General features: G+C 28.5%; 5 protein-coding genes across 13 annotated transcripts in view; 2 read left to right on the top strand and 3 right to left on the bottom strand.

Annotated features, from left to right (window-relative positions):
- Positions 1-16: 16 nt before the first annotated feature.
- Positions 17-2,742, bottom strand: LOC127065661 (ATP-binding cassette sub-family B member 10, mitochondrial). The gene is made up of 3 exons (XM_050998323.1): positions 1,794-2,742; positions 513-1,621; positions 17-428 (listed from the first exon to the last, which is right to left on the bottom strand). Exons 1-3 carry the CDS (start codon positions 2,383-2,385, stop codon positions 168-170), a joined length of 1,962 nt encoding a protein of 653 aa, XP_050854280.1. The 5' UTR covers positions 2,386-2,742; the 3' UTR covers positions 17-167.
- A 1,446-nt stretch (positions 2,743-4,188) lies between these two features.
- Positions 4,189-8,104, bottom strand: LOC127065668 (transmembrane protein 184B). Of its 4 annotated transcripts, none has more exons than XM_050998378.1 (6): positions 7,327-8,104; positions 6,968-7,167; positions 6,304-6,898; positions 5,980-6,221; positions 5,820-5,904; positions 4,189-4,386 (listed from the first exon to the last, which is right to left on the bottom strand). In XM_050998378.1, the coding sequence occupies exons 2-6, from the start codon at positions 7,157-7,159 to the stop codon at positions 4,211-4,213; spliced, it is 1,290 nt and encodes a 429-aa protein (XP_050854335.1). In that variant the 5' UTR covers positions 7,160-7,167; positions 7,327-8,104; the 3' UTR covers positions 4,189-4,210. The 4 variants fall into 4 exon arrangements, with proteins under 4 accessions (XP_050854335.1, XP_050854333.1, XP_050854336.1 ...); XM_050998376.1 differs by having other exon boundaries at positions 7,453-8,103; XM_050998379.1 differs by having other exon boundaries at positions 7,846-8,103.
- A 115-nt stretch (positions 8,105-8,219) lies between these two features.
- Positions 8,220-10,791, top strand: LOC127065676 (syntaxin-8). 2 transcript variants are annotated; one of them, XM_050998396.1, is made up of 6 exons: positions 8,220-8,453; positions 8,761-8,807; positions 8,932-9,126; positions 9,226-9,467; positions 9,547-9,639; positions 9,714-10,791. In XM_050998396.1, exons 2-6 carry the CDS (start codon positions 8,773-8,775, stop codon positions 9,872-9,874), a joined length of 726 nt encoding a protein of 241 aa, XP_050854353.1. In that variant the 5' UTR covers positions 8,220-8,453; positions 8,761-8,772; the 3' UTR covers positions 9,875-10,791. The 2 variants fall into 2 exon arrangements, with proteins under 2 accessions (XP_050854353.1, XP_050854351.1); XM_050998394.1 differs by having other exon boundaries at positions 8,234-8,807.
- LOC127065657 (uncharacterized) lies at positions 10,389-13,730 on the bottom strand. The gene is made up of 11 exons (XM_050998311.1): positions 13,505-13,730; positions 13,163-13,323; positions 12,574-12,959; positions 12,363-12,519; positions 12,049-12,285; positions 11,842-11,968; positions 11,356-11,740; positions 11,163-11,275; positions 10,933-11,100; positions 10,719-10,850; positions 10,389-10,635 (listed from the first exon to the last, which is right to left on the bottom strand). The coding sequence occupies exons 1-11, from the start codon at positions 13,588-13,590 to the stop codon at positions 10,413-10,415; spliced, it is 2,175 nt and encodes a 724-aa protein (XP_050854268.1). The 5' UTR covers positions 13,591-13,730; the 3' UTR covers positions 10,389-10,412.
- A 136-nt stretch (positions 13,731-13,866) lies between these two features.
- Positions 13,867-16,520, top strand: part of LOC127065665 (RCC1 and BTB domain-containing protein 1-like) — a 5,341-nt gene continuing 2,687 nt past the window's right edge. For 3 of the 5 annotated variants that reach the window (XR_007782157.1, XR_007782156.1, XM_050998363.1), the window contains exons 1-9: positions 13,867-14,487; positions 14,657-14,859; positions 14,929-15,087; positions 15,228-15,489; positions 15,584-15,711; positions 15,790-16,059; positions 16,146-16,270; positions 16,342-16,439; positions 16,515-16,520. The exon at positions 16,515-16,520 is cut by the window's right edge and continues 125 nt beyond it. Coding sequence is in view for 3 of the 5 variants with exons in the window: in XM_050998363.1 (XP_050854320.1) it covers positions 14,400-14,487; positions 14,657-14,859; positions 14,929-15,087; positions 15,228-15,489; positions 15,584-15,711; positions 15,790-16,059; positions 16,146-16,270; positions 16,342-16,439; positions 16,515-16,520 (1,339 nt within the window). In the remaining 2 variants the exon portion in view is untranslated. The remainder of the gene's footprint in view (positions 14,488-14,656; positions 14,860-14,928; positions 15,088-15,227; positions 15,490-15,583; positions 15,712-15,789; positions 16,060-16,145; positions 16,271-16,341; positions 16,440-16,514) is intronic. The other 2 variants (XM_050998365.1, XM_050998364.1) reach the window with 2 other exon arrangements.

The following is a 16,520-nucleotide window of genomic DNA, read 5'->3' as shown; positions in this document are numbered from 1 at the left end:
AAACAAACACCCATCATCTAATTTATAAATGTATATATTTGTTTATTATTATTATCATTTTTATTCTGAGACAACTAAATAATAATATACTAAATATACACAAATGTACACTATGTGCAAAAAATGATTTAAAATCTGATAAAAATGTTGATCTACTTTAATTTAATTTATGTGAAAGCTTGATGTTTCACCAAGTTCTTAAAATGACCTTGATCCAAACTCATTAAATTGTTATATGTTCCTGTCTCTACAACTTTTCCTTGATCTATCACTACAATTTTATCAGCATTTTTTATTGTACTGAGTCTATGAGCTATAGTGAGTACTGTTTTTCCATGAGTAGCACGTTCTAATGCTTCTTGAACAAAATGTTCACTTTCAGCATCTAATGCACTAGTTGCTTCATCCAAAATTAAAATTGTTGGTTTCTGAACGAATATATAAAAAATATCATGTTAGATTATATACAACATATTCATATATAAATTTAAGATAATTTAAAATGCTTATACCTTCATTAAAGCTCTTGCAATAGCAATTCTTTGTCTTTGACCTCCACTAAGTGTAATGCCTTTTTCTCCAACAATAGTATTTAAACCATCCTTCATTTTCTGTGTAAATTCTAAGACATGTGCTTCTTTTGCAATTTCTTCTATTTCATGTTCTATTACATTTTCTGTACCGTACACAATATTTTCTTTTATAGTACCACTAAAGAGAATTGGTTCCTGAGGAACTACACCAATCTGTGATTTTACCCAAATTGGATCGAGCTCTCTGATATTATAATTATCCAATAATATTCTTCCTTTACACGGATCATAAAGTCTTAATAATAACATAGCTACTGTAGATTTTCCAGAGCCAGATGAGCCAACAATAGCTGTTATTGAATGTTTTGGTATATGTAAATTAAAATCACAAAGGATAAGTGAATTTTCCCTTGTAGGATAAAAGAAGTTTACATTTTGAAACACAATATCACCCGTCAATTTATTCTCCAATATTTTACCACCTTGAATAAGTATTTTTGGTTTTCTGTCAATTAATTCAAATAAACGTGAACTTGCACCCAAAGCTTTGTTCAATTCACTGTAAAATGAAGATAATCCATTCATTGATATTCCTACATATGCCGCATACAATAAAAAAGCACTTAAATCTCCGATTGTAATAGTTGAATCAGATACCATAACTCCACCATAATAAAGAACAGATAATACAATTACATTTCCAGATAAACCTGTTATACCAAAAAATATGCCTCTATATAAACTTTCTTTATAACATAATTTAAGAACGTCTTGCAATTTAGAACTATATCTTTTAACTTCTTGAGCTTCTTGTGCATAAGCTTTAACAACTCTTATGTTACTAATTCTTTCTTCTGCCTCTGTATTTAATACTGCCAAACTATCTTGTACATTTCTTGAGATTTTCTTTAAAAAACGTCCATAAATAATAGCTGTACCAGCAACAATAGGTACCACTGACAAACCAACAATAGCTAATGGTGGAGATACATAGAACATCATTGATATTCCACTTGTTGTCATAATTAAAGATCTTAAGCCATCTGATACATTACTAGTAATTGCAGAACTTACTAATTGAGCATCTCCTATAAATAACATAATAATATCAATATAAACTAATATATTATGTTATAATTGAAAATAATAAAATATTTTAATTAACATGTGTTTTCTATTTGCCTATATTATATTATATTAAAATGTATATTTAAAAAAAAAGATAAATGATGAAAAATAGCATATACGTATAAAATTTACCAGTTAATCTTCCTACAAGTTCTCCTGTACTTTTTATATCAAACATTGCAGTCTCTTGACTGAGGATGGCTGTGTATGCTTTTCTCCTTAAAGAGTACGTAATTTTGTGGCCTGTGGTTGACATTAGATAAACACGACAAAAATTACTAAAAGCGCCAATAATAAATACCCCCAGTAACACTAGATATAATTGATTTAATTTTTCTGTCATTTTTTCTATATTCACATTATAAATGGTATCAATTACTTTTCCTAGGCAAAAAGGAACTGCCATTGTTACAGTAGATGATACTATTAAAAAAGCAATAGCACTAAATAACCTCCATTTTTCAGGTGTCGCTAAAATAATCAATTTTTTAAGATCTGATTCTTTTTTTGTTTTTAATATCTTTTTGGTAGGAATATCTCGAACATTTGTTTTTAAAACTTTCGTTGTTTGGCATCGTAAACCAGTTAAAGTACATGTTTTTTTTGATACACTTTTCGATGAGGTCCAAATCGTATGTAAATATTTTTGCCATGTAGGAGTATAAAAATATGTAGATTTACGATGAATAATATTAGTTGCAAGAAATTTACAAAGAATGGTCATCTCTCTGAATTTATCTTGAAAACTTAGGCGACGTAATTTCACATACAGTCATTTATAATAAGAATTTTAAGATTTATTCGAAAACTAAATAACCTCAAAAATTAATTTCTATTTCCGCTATTTTTTTTGACTTCGTTTCTATATATTTTTACGTAAACATTCATTTTACATGTAACGTATGAGTATAAATGTTAATGTGAATATTAAGAAGGTATTTTTTGTTGTTGAGTTACTCAATGATAAGATATTATTCTAATCAATTGATCAGCTGTTCTAGCACGTGATGAGTAAAAATACGCATTTTATTTAAAGAATATTTCAATTAATTATTATTTAACAATAACTGGTAACAATCAATAGCAAATAATAAATAAAATAAAAATTACGTAAACTATAATACGAATTATTTTAAAGAAAGGCGATAAAAATATTCTTATTAAATAACTATATTGCATTGATATTAAACTAACATTATATATTTAATACTTTTCTAATTATAGACAGATACAGAATAATATATTCACAGGTACATTACATTCACTTTTTACTATAGCTTATGTCGATTAAAAAATAATACATATTTCATACAATTTTCAATATTTGTTCATATTTCTTTGCAAAATTAAAGTGATTAAATCAGACATTTCTACAGAAATATATTATACTCATTTATCTAGTAATTATCTACATATGATTATAAATTTGAATTTAATTTGTTAATAATTTATAATTTAATTATAAAAAATATGTGTGTAACATAAAATTTTACAAAATTATATTAATAGATATTTCTTACAAAAAAGATGTAGTTTTATTTTGAACAAATTGCAATGAAATATTTTAAAAATATGAATAATATATTTTAATCTTTTGTTATTAAATACTAGAGATTGTAAATATGTATTTACAATAATAAGGAGAATATAAAGTTCTATACACATAAAACATCAGATACTTATATTTATTTATATCTGAGATATTATTTATCAATTATTGTTTCTCCCTTTTGTGATCGTTATTTGAACGTTTTTTTACTTGCAATAATTATCTTGAAGGAAAACTTTGAATTATTTTACGTTATATTAAATATAATTTATGTTAACAATATATACATTTATTAGTTCTTTAATCTAGGACGCAAAAGTTTTTGTGACTTACATTTATATATAATTATAAGTACCTTTAATAAATTTTATACTTTGCTTATTATCGCAAGTCATGTGAATATTTCTTAACAAAATATTGCAGTTTTGATAAAGGATCATATCAATGTGGAAATGCTTAAATAATTCTGATCTTCTCAGAAAAATACTGATAAATTATAGAAAAGTAATATAACAACGCGAGTGTCTATTTAAAGTTAAGTACTATACAGGTAGTCTTTATGAATTCAATTTTATCCTAAAATAAAGTTTGTTGTAGCTTTACAAAGTAGCCACATTTATAGATAACTGTTTTAATCATGTCAGCATATTAAAATAAATATCTTCTATACTATGTTTATATGGTATAACATAATACATGTATTAACATGAATGTAATGGTATGGAACTATTAGAATACGGTGCATATATACACCGTATGATTTTTTTCTATCTCTCAGTATTTTCTCATGAGCAAGTCATATTCCTATCTAATGATGTACAATTAAAAGAATGTATTTAATCACTGTAAGCAGATTCTTAGTTAGTAATAATTCCATATTACTATAATAACATAAATTTATATATATATATATATATATATATATATATATATATATATATATATAATTTAATATATGTCATCTGTGTAAGCTCTGCATTTAATCAATTACTTTCCATATTTATTGAAATTCATCATCGCTACTCAATAACATAGTTTTTTCATTATAATTTTGTGAGATAGTTGCAACTCGTTGATGAGAAGTATTACGTCTCTGTGGTGGTGGTACTGGCATATTTTGTGGATCATCAGGATCAAAGCTGGATACTCTCATACCACGTTGCCCCTTCGGTCCTCCTATTTGTTACATTATGTTACATATTATCACAGACAAAATCATGCCTGCTTGAGTGATATATTTAAGTAAAGTATTTAGTGTAAATTAACAATTATTAATTACAATTATAATGAACACCAAACAGTTCGTTTAAATTCTTAAATTATTTTATAGCTAAATTTAATTTATAAATTTTAACAGAGAAAAATTTGTAGAAATAATGATATATTTATTTGCAAGAACATCATGCAGATTGTTGCAAGACAAATCGATAATTTCAAGCCACTACATTTATAAAGAACATATGACAGAGTAAAAATATAAAAATAATACATTCAAATAAACTAGACGAAATTGTATGTTTGCATGCTGAATAAACTTGCACCCATGTTTTCATGCTATATCATCATCTTATATCATCTATATTTTATTATTCTAGCTTTGAATTCAATTTTCATGTTATTGAAAAAAAATACATCAGCTGTTATATATATTTTTCATTTATTTAAAAGCAACATATATAAGTACACCATTTTTCTAAGTGCTTTTGTGTTAAGTGCTTAAGTTCTATTTTACAGAAGAAATTGTTAATCATGAAATCAATGAATCATGCCTATCTATGTATGTTGACAATGTTTTGACACAACTAACAATATTCTAAGCAGAGAGAGAGCTGACCTTTAATTCTGTAAATAGATTTTCATTTAAATCATTAAATAAATATGTATTATTAATATAGAAAAAGTTTTGTTATATTATATATAATGTTCAATCTTCATTTAAACTTGCATAAAGCCCAATGTCCAATTTCTTGTAATTAAAAAAATGATGGCTCACTGTGTCATAGTTTTTCATACGGCAAGTTGGTATTAACGTCTGAAAAATAGCAAATAAAGTGCCATCAACAAAGCTGAATCTAAAACATTAGCGCAAATCAAAAGAAGCTGGAACTAGTGATTTTTTTATTAGCAAAATGGCAGCATACTTAATTCCCATTTTTTCCAATGAATGTTAGTTAGATATTTTATTTACATACAATATCGTTTGATATGTTTGAATGATTTTGTAATATTCAATGTTTAAATCAAATTGCAATTATGGATAAGATTCAAGTTTTATATAAAAACAGAAGTTAAATTAATGTGACGACTGCATTATTTAAGCTATATTATATTGATAATAACTCATTGCATTTAGCAGGAACACACCTTTCATTCTAACATTCACATCCATCTTATGTCATATATAACTATATAACTTATATATAATTATATTGAATATAAATTTATGCAAAATTAACAACATAGATAAATTATGGAACATGATTTCAGATTAATCACTACATCATGCTATAAAAAATCAAGGCAGTTCACATTGATAATGTTGCTTAATTAGTTGAAAATATTATTTAAATAACATGTAGTGCAATCATCTTTAATAAAATATGACGTACCAGAGCTGTACTGCGTATACTGTTGATATTGTGGATGAAAGTTGTGGATGGCATCAGTCATTATGTCTTTTGGATTCATAGTTTCCTAAACAATTTATTTGACATATTGTTATGATAAAACTAATTTTCAAGATCTATATAATATAGTACTGTTACATACTTTCAAACTGCTACTAATACTTTGCATTGTCACACTTCTTCCTCTAGAGTCAGTAACACAACCAGCTGAATATACTTGATATGGAAATGCATAGCGCAATGCAATAGCAGCAAACAACATTTCAATGCAAATTAGAAAATTTTGATAACCAGCAGAAACTGTACCAGCGCTTGTTGATTGACCTAAGCTATCTATTACTGGTGAAATTACATTCGCTTTTTCAAGAATGGCCAATAACACTCCTAGAAATGAGATAACAGATAATAATTAACGCAATATTGATTGTAAAAAATTATTAATAAAGAAAAGCTAAGAAAAAATTACCTTGCCAAAATGACAAAAAAATGACACTTTTGACAGTACAAAATTTTAAAACTGGTTCAAACGGAGTGAGCAGTTCTCTTGTTGCAAAGTAAAAGAGAAAAAGTCCATAAAGAGCAAGAGATACACTGATATTATAAATCACTGTTATATAAATATAACCACCATCTGGAGACCAATCTCCATCTCTATAATGGCCAAATGCTTGAAGAAATATAATGACAAAAGCCATTACAGGCTTGACCAAGCAGAATTGTAACGTTGCTTGTTTACAAAATCTCAAGAAACCAATAGTATAAGTCTTTCCAACTAGGCAGCATGTTCCATACAAACAATTGGAACGTATTGGTTTTCCCCTTATTTCAGACATAATGTTCCCTTCACCACCCAGGTACTCGTAGCATAAGGACAGAAAGTTATATATAACAAATGCTTCGTAACAGTCTCGTACAGTAAAGAAATAAACATAGTAGCTTTCGCTATTGAAAAATAATAGGGACACCCAAGAATAAGTAGCATAAATTGGTACAATGAATAGTATTCTGACTATCCATCGTTGTTCCGTGGGATTGGTATACCATCTTAAATGCTGATAAATCTAAAAGGATCGAAATATTGTAAGAAGATCGTCGTATAATCGATTTATCTTTTGACATTGAAAACATACCTGTTGGCAAGTTAAAAAAAGAGCTAACCAGACAAAAGCACCGGCTATGCCCTGAGCAGCTCGAGTCTGCAAGAAAATAGGTGTCGCTTCCTTGTCAACGATATTTTCGACATTCTTAGTGGCATCGGTCATCGTATCGTCAATCATCGAGACCGCGACCGTTGATGCCTCCGTTCCGAATGTACTACTCATAGTATGATCTGGGGACGATCGATTTCATACATGTATGTCACATTTCAAGCACGTATTATTTTCGAAGAGAAAAATGATCGTCAATCGTTTAACGATTTAAAGAACGTGTGCATGTATGTAATAGAGAAAGAAAAAAGAGAAAGAAAAACAATGAGAAAATTCTGTACTTTTGCATAAGCGAGAGAGTTCAGATATCTCTCTTCGATGGAGTCGAGCGTTAAAAATCAATATTTAGAACAATACTAAAATAACGATACTTCATTTCTGCGCTCATTTTCGTTTTAAGGACGCACCCGTGCTCCATTTGTAGATCGTTCTTCCAAAATCGTAGCATACGCGCACAACCCGGATCTAGATTTTTCCTGTCCGTTCTCTCTTCGCACTTGCGTCAGGATCTCCCCTTTACGCGACCAATGCGTGCTGACCCGTCTCAGCGAGATCAAGTTTCTCAAGATTCCCCACTTCGAATTATCTTTTTCGGACCACCACACATATAACGAACGCGATGGATAGTTTCTATATTGCCTTGTGTGACCTTCCGAGAAATAGGGTCTGCTCTGTCTCTCTCTTTCTCTTTCTCTCTCTCTCTCTCTCTCTCTCTTTCTCGCACGCGCGACAAATAATATGAGAAAATCTTTTTTTTGCGTTCTACCGATCCTTCTTACTTTTTCCTTATGTTTTTTTACCTTTCGACGAAAATATCACCGAGTTTCATAGCAACGCGACATGTTCGACACCTGTCTTCTTTTCCTCTCGTTTCTCACTTATTCGCGTTCATTCAATCGTGCTCGGTTTACACGAGTAAATTACTTTTCTCGATATGTGACAACAGTGAAAATACAACTGAATACAATTTTCTGCTCGCGGACGAGATTACGCGCATGTACTCTTTCGTCTTTGCTTTTCTCTCTTTCTTTGCCTCTCTCTCTCTCTCTCTCTCTCTCTCTCTCTCTCTCTCTCTCTCTCTCTCTCTACAGTGATCATCTGTTTGTTTCTTTTTTGCACTATATCTAAATCTTTTTCTCTCTTTCCTACTTTTGCCAACGTATGCGCGCGCATACTTGCATGAACCTTCTCCTGACCGCTTTTAATCGCGACCAATCATAGTATAAGACGCTTGCGCGGTATATGATATAACGTTTTATTCGGCTTAATGCAATGAATCGCCCATGATTAGAAAATTACTTTCGATATCGTTCGATTGATATCTTTTTTTTACATTCAAAGATATATATTTCGTGATATTACGATATTAACAAGATAAGGAGGAGTTTTATAAAAAAAGACGTTGTAGGTAAAAGGATTTGAAATTAAATCGATATATTAGACTACTATTAAGGTACAACGGGAACGTGTGTAAATAATGTGAAAGCATAACATTCTATATACATTGTACATTTTACTACGTGTACCACGTTGTGTGGGGGATGACTTGCTTGGATGGATCAAGGCTATTCGTCATGATATATATCAACGTGATTTTCTTCTTGTTAGATGTTCACTAGATCATTTGATCATCTTGGACATTTAATTTATGGTTATGATGGAGATATCGATATATATTTATGTATCATCATAATTTTAGCTTATTTGTATTGTAGAAATCTTTAAGGATGGCACTCATTTATATAGAAGACAATGATCCTTGGTATGATGTTCATTAATTACAATGCTTTGTCTCTCTTTTTCTTTACTTTATCCTTTAATAAAGATCTTTCAGTTTGTAGTTTTCGTATTTTATAATAAAGTACTTTTATTTTATTCTCAATTAGGCTTACAGAATATGAAGCTTGCGAGAAGTTGTTCCGTGAAATTATGGAACAACTCACTATGCGTGAGCGAGAATCAGAAACATCTCAAGCATATGCAAGTTTGTCTGCAAATATACGTTTACGTATAAAACAGTATAATAGAGAGATTTATCAACTTAAAACTAAAGTTGAAGAAGCCTCCAAATCCAGAACTATGTATCCTTTTGATTTGTTATTGCACTTGTCATATATTTGTTATTACATATCTTACAAAGCCATATAAAGATATATTCCTTAAGATACAAGGATATATAGAACCATTGAAGAAGCAGAACGTAGAACAAGACAGATTGAACTATTACAAAGTAAAGATATCCAATTACAAAAGCTTTATGACTCTAGAACAAAATCTCTATTATCCAACCGAAACAATTTATTAAGATCGGGAACATCTGCATTTGCTGATATGGGAACAACATCGTGGGCCATAGATGATGATGATGATAAACCCATAGATGTGCAAAATTTTAAAAATTACCAAGAACAAGTCTTACAAGGTATTGACTTATTTAATGAATTTTTTTATGCTATTACATATCTGTAGATGATATAATATTAATTGCTTTTGTTTATCAGAACAAGACAAAGGATTAGAAGAATTGTGCAAAGTAATAGAACGTCAAAAAGAAATAGGACAAACTATTAGCAACACAGTAGATCAGCATAATGGTAATAAAAAGTATTTATATTGAATAATTCAATAATTCAATTTATATCTATTAATGTATTTTTTATTGATATAGAAATAATCGATGACTTGGCTGATCACATGGATATGACTGATCAATCTTTAATTAATAGAACACGTCAAGTAGAAAGCATTAGTTACAAAGATCGTACTTGTGGTTATTGGATAATTATTATTTTACTTTTCATTAGTATTGTAGTAGTTGCTTTATTGTAAATTTAATGAAAATTCTGTTTCTTGAAGGAGAGCTGATGTAAATACAACATATATATGTATATGTGCATATGTGTATATATACATTTAATAGTATTATCACCCATATATATAAAAAGAACTAATATCTTTTGTCCCAAGCTATATTATTACATATATGGTACTTACTGTTAATTTATTAATCCAAATTCAGAATATCCTGCTTTTAGCATTTTATATTTATTATATATTATATTATATATACTAATTAAATTTATATTGCTTGCTTTTGAATTTGACACTAGTTTTTTTTTGTTTTATGAATTTTTATGTTTCAGGATGTGATGAATTTCAATTTATTATTCTTTTTTTTAAGTTTATGTATATAGTTTTTAGTTCTTTTATTTTCTTATATTCTCTTAAATTCTAAAACATATTTAATTATGCATCTTAATTTTATTTTTAAGAAGGAATAATGTACAGTGATATTTATGTATAACAGTATATGGAAAATCTAGAAATTTATATTCAGGAGAAAGTTCTGTAATTTTTTAATTTTTTATTATTCAGTTTTATATAATTTCAGACTATTTAACAATGCTTGGGGATTTGGATTCCTTCCTCTGAATCTTCTAAAAATTTCATTAGTTGGACAAGTACTATTCAAAGATAAAAATGTTTCTTGGAATTTTTTGCAAACTTCCTCATAACTAGTTTTGTCTTCAAGAGGTATTTCTTGAAATGCACTATATATATCTGCTGCAATCATTTTTGACCAAAGATGACTGTAGAGAAGAAAAATAGATATTATATGTCATATATAATAATTTCGAATAGGAAATTAAAAAGAAAAAGATTATCGACCTACCTATAATGATTTGTAGCCAAACGCATAGAAAAAATGGATTTAAAAGAATAAATAAATACATTGTTTATTTCCATTGGTATTACGAAGTGTTCTTTCCAAAGTCTATCCATAATAGCTGTCCAAGATTCTTCACTAAACATTTGTTTAAATTTCATTCAGCATTTTTATTTTCAGTAAACTTATAACACACACACACACACATGATACATTTTACCTTGAATATATTTCCAAGTCAAGTCGTGAGAAAAGAAGATCTGTACATAAATTATATCCTGCTAATTGTAGTTTTGAATTTTTTACGAATTCAACTGCTTCAGCTGGTAAAGTTTCTTTTGTTTCATAATGTTCAGAAATCTTTTGTAAAGTCAATGGTTCATACAACCTATTGTAAAATAATTTCAATATTAGAAAATGCACATTCGTGTATATAAACATTAAACATACCAATTCTCAAGAAAAAAATCATAAATGTAAGCTGCATCCCATTCTACGTAAGATAGTCCAGAAATATCTGGATAATCGGTTGTAGCTGTCATATGATACAATGCATGACCAAACTAAATGTTAAACATATAATGTGAAAGAATGTTTTATTTGAAACAATAATTTTTTTATAGTTAAATATAATTTATTTTACCTGTTGAAATACCGCCCGCACGTTTTCAAGTGAAAGTAACGAAGGTTTTTCATTCTTTGGACGTTGAAAATTAAATATTAAAGAACACATTGGTTTTGTGTCCAAACGTTTACTTCTGTTTTTTATTATTACCATATTTCCAGCGTTTTGACTACCATGAGATTTCTCTTCACCCCTTACATAGGGATCTAAATAAAAACTTGCTATTGGTTCTGTACTTGATACATTACTATTAAATACATCATAAAAAGAAACGTCCTTGTGCCAAATGTCTACTTTTTTATTCTCAACAATTTCTATACCAAAATTTACTTTAAGTAAATCAAATAATCCATTTAGTACCTTTGGTAGTGGAAAGTAATTTTTCAATGATTCTTTTTTAAATCTGTAACATTTATAATTTTATAATTTTATAATTTACTATTTATCGTAATTTATAAATTTATATACGTATGTATGTATGTATGAAATTTTTTATTATATTACTTATAAATATTGTCGTGAAATTGTCTATTCCAATAGTGGACATCCCATGGCTTGAGGGAACCTTCCAATCCTCTTTCATTTCCAAATTCAGTCAATTTTTGTATTTCGAATTCCTGAGCATTACGAGCTAATACAATATATTAGTTATTACAGTTTGATGTTAGAAAAAAATAAAAAATAAAAGATGAAAAATTAAAAAACTCTTACCACTTTCTAACAAGATGTTAAATGTATCGTATACTTCTTCCAAACTACCAGCCATTTTTGTTATCATACTCATATGAGCATAAGTTTTATATTTGAACAAATTTGCTTGTTGCTTACGCATGTAATAAATTTCTCTTAATATAGTATTTGTTTGGAACATTTTATCATCGGAGGGAGATAATAACGTTGCATTCGCTTTCCACATTTTCCAACGTAAAATTCGACTAGAACAATATTCTAAACAAATGATTTCAATTACAAGTGCTAAATAATAATTTAAAAGCAATATTTGGAAAAATATAAAACTTATCTACCTAAGAATAATTTAAGAATGTGTGGTTGCAAAGTGATAGTCCAAGGACCTATATGAGGCTGTTCAGGATTTGCTGCTGCAGCTTCTAATAATTCCTTGGGAAAGTCTTTTACGCCATCTTCATTTTGTATTGTATAAGAACATTGTTTTGTTGCACTCTATAAGATAATAATTTTATTATCATTTTTATTATGCTTCGTTAAAATACTGACCTCATATTTTTTTATAAAATCCATTTCTTGTTGATATAAAATACGATAACTATTTGTAAGCCATTCCTTCTTTTTTTTAGATAGTTCCAATCCATTTAATTTTCCTTCCATTATGTATTTTTCTAGTATTCTTTCTTGTTGACTTGTTAATTGGATATTTTTATTTTCTTTAGTACGTTTACAAGCTTCATAAATTGGTAAGCTACTAAATTTAGCTTCTATTGCTTTTAAAGCACGTAAATTGATACCAATAAACGATTTGGTAGGTATTAAAGTTTGATTTCCATAATATAATGTTTGTGCTATACCCCATGTTATTCCCAAAGGAACATATGTTTCTTCCAAGGGGAATAAGATGTCGTTAAATACATTTACATCTTTCTTATCTGCAAAATTTTTACAAATTCTATAACACATTAGTATACGTATCTTGTTTATTTGAATAAGTAGATGTAACATTATTATTATTGATGATCAACTCATTAAATAACAAGATAACTGACTGTTATGTTATTATCTCTACAAAATTGATAAAATATAACTATTTTACGAATAAAAATAAATAAGCATAAATCATTTGTCTACTAACCTTGTAATTCTGCTTCTATTTTTCGTATTTGATTATCACATTCTATAGTTTGTTTTCGAATCGCTGTTATACATTTTTCAATGGTAATATTGTTGAATTCTGGTGTCTTATCCTCTTTTAATAAATTTTGTTGTGGATATTCTTCGCCTATTTCTGGAAGACTATTTTCAAAGATCAAGAAAGTAGTCAAAGAATCTTTTTTTTCTTTTCTTTTTTTTTTTTTTTTTTTTTTTTTGAGAATTTTATAAGTGAAAAATAGAGAAATTTTAAATAATAAACAGTAATAGATGAAAATAAAATATCTTTAACCTCATAAAAACGATTTCAATATAGTTGACTTACAGTACTATGTATCCATTACGTTTTGGTATTTTATGTGCATTACTTCTTGATAAAATAAATCTCTTAACACAAAATGACAAAACCATTTCGCACAATATTTATTATAAATTCTTATATTTTATTAATACATTGTGAGATTAAAAAATACAAATATTGACGAGAAATGATTTGGCTTATTCGTGGCTTGTACAAAAGTTAGTAATTTATTTCTTATACGACATATACACGGTAGATGTTCTCTAGCATTATTTGAATAATTCGAACCAACCAAAGTTTAAGATAGTTCGAGACCAATCAAAGTAACTAATTTAGATATTAAAAATGTAAACAAAAAAGAACATAAATCTTAATTTTACTTAATTTTAATTGTCTCTCTTTTCTAATGGCAAATGATACGAATGCATAATTGATGGACAAATACATAAATGGGGAAAGAAATGTCGATTATATTTCTCAATAAAATTTTTAAATTATGGATTGAGATACGTGATCGAAATCACCAGAACCTCTTTTAATAATTTGAAATACTCTTTATATTCATTTTTTATTACATTTAATTGCGTCACCATATCATTTATGCATGCTAATTCTTTCTTAATGATATATGTAATATTAATCTAAAAACACGAATATTTTCATTCATTTTTGTTTAAAGAAAAATTTAGTTCCTGATTCGAAATTTTATCTTAAATCTATTTTGGTATTTTATCTTTCATATATGGTCGAGGAATTATCTATAGTAAAGAATTTTCAGATCTCATTGTATCTTGTTACTCAGGGGTTTACCGACGTTTTCGCGATGAGCCACGGCGAAGGTTAAGGTGTTTACAGAGTGAAATTATTTTGATGTATAAACAAAGAGGTTAATTTATTAAAAAAAATTACAATATATAAAATGTCTTCCTCCGATTTAAAGAATTGGCCAATTTTTAGTTTATTAGAACCTAAATTCATTGCCAGTATTCAAATGGCCGTAGTATATGGTAATTCTTTTTTTGACAGCTTTATGACAACTCCTTTGTTTCATGAATTCTCCTATATTTTATCATATTTGTCATTGATCTTCATTTACGTGATATAATTACTTTGCTGCTTTCCTACTAATATAATTGATGATTAGTTTGGGTATTTAAAAAAAGATTTCTCTTGCAGGTAATTTAGGTAATGAAGCTTTAATTGTAACAAAGGATGGTATGGTATATGGTTTAGGGTGCAACATTACTGGTTGTCTTGGAACAGGAGATGCACATAGTACTCTTCATCCTAAAAAAGTAGAAGCCCTTTGTGAAAAGGGTGTAAAAACTTTTGCGTATGGCAGTGGTCCTCATGTATTAGCACTTACAAATAAAGGAGAGGTACTTATACTAATATATTGATAAAATCAATGTTTAATATATATCATAATTGTTTGTAATATTTCAAAGGTGTATTCTTGGGGACATAATGGCTTCTGTGAATTGGGTAATGGATCATCAAATCATGGATTGGCTCCAACTCATGTAGGAATGCCTTTGAGCGAAAAAGTTGTGATAGACATTGCTTGTGGAAGTCATCATTCTCTTGCTCTTACGGATGAAGGAGAGGTAACAGAGAAACAAAAGTATATCTCGTAATCGAATAATCGTCTTAAAGAAAGGAAGTATGCATTATGATATAACATTATATAATATAAGCAAAGAATTTAGTGCTGCAAAAAATCAATTGATTGTTTACATATGTGCAGGTTTATGCATGGGGACAAAACAATTGTGGACAAGTAGGTAGTGGCATCAGTTCTAATCAAAGTGCACCACGAAAAATTAATTCCGCTTTAACTGGTAAAAAAGTTGTGTCTATCACTTGTGGACAGACTTATAGTATGGCAGTTACAAATAGCGGTGAAATTTATGGCTGGGGTCATAATGGGGTTGGGCAATTAGGAAATGGAAGCTATACCAATCAATTGAATCCATGTAAAGTTACAGGTTTAGTAGGAATAGTTATAGGTAAATATATTATATTAGTACTATATCCTGTAATAAAAAATTTCGTCACTACTACTGTATCTTGCAATATAGAAGTTCCTCTTAATGATTTTAGAAAAAGTTGCCTGCGGTTATGCACATACACTAGCATTAAGTGACGAAGGTGTTCTTTATGTTTGGGGAAGTAATAGTTATGGTCAATTAGGCCTTGGTAATAAAACAAATGCTTGTGTTCCTATGAAGGTAAAATTATGATTGTCTAACTTAAGTGAATGTAATATGCAAGGAGATATTATTTTTAACTAATTTTTTATTCAAAAGTTATCTGTACCAGAAATGGGACGAGTATCTGATATTGCAGCATTGCATTATAATCATATAAGTGTTGCAATTGGAGAAGGACATAGAGTATTCATGTGGGGTCAATGTCGTGGACAAAGCATTACTGTACCAACACCTACCCCATTAGCACATTTGCATGATGCTTTGGCCTGTTATGCATCTCCAAGCGTAATGCATCGCCCACTATTTCTTTATGCAGCAGAAGAGATGAGTATTGTGGATTGTTTGAGACAGGCGTTTGATGATTCTGTATGTTTATTCTTTATACATTCTTTTTTATATTTATATGCATATATCAATAAATTCTAAATTGATTAATATTGATACTATTGTAGACAACAAGTGACTTGACGATACAAGTGCAGGGTAAACCTATCCATGTTCATAAGGCTGTGTTAAAAATACGATGTCAGTATTTTAGGACGATGTTTCAAGAATGTTGGACAGAAAATAATCAGAGGTATTTTGTAACAATGAATTTTTTTTTTTATAAATTTTCATTTAATCACATTACCATGTATTGTTTTGCAGCGTTATTCAACATGATCAGTTTTCTCATGACGTTTATAAGTCATTTTTGAAATATCTGTATACAGATGAAGTTGATCTTCCTCCTGAAAATGCATTAGGTAAATATTTCACGTGATCATTTAAATATATCTACGTAATTTATTGCATATTTTTTAATTCATTGTTGTTTTCAGAATTAT

The sequence above is a fragment of the Vespula vulgaris genome, chromosome 8 (genome assembly GCF_905475345.1).
Source record: "Vespula vulgaris chromosome 8, iyVesVulg1.1, whole genome shotgun sequence".
NCBI classification, from domain to species: Eukaryota; Metazoa; Arthropoda; class Insecta; order Hymenoptera; family Vespidae; genus Vespula; species Vespula vulgaris.
The sequence above is the reverse complement of the archived record's forward strand: the minus strand, read 5'-3'. Positions and strand labels throughout refer to the sequence as shown.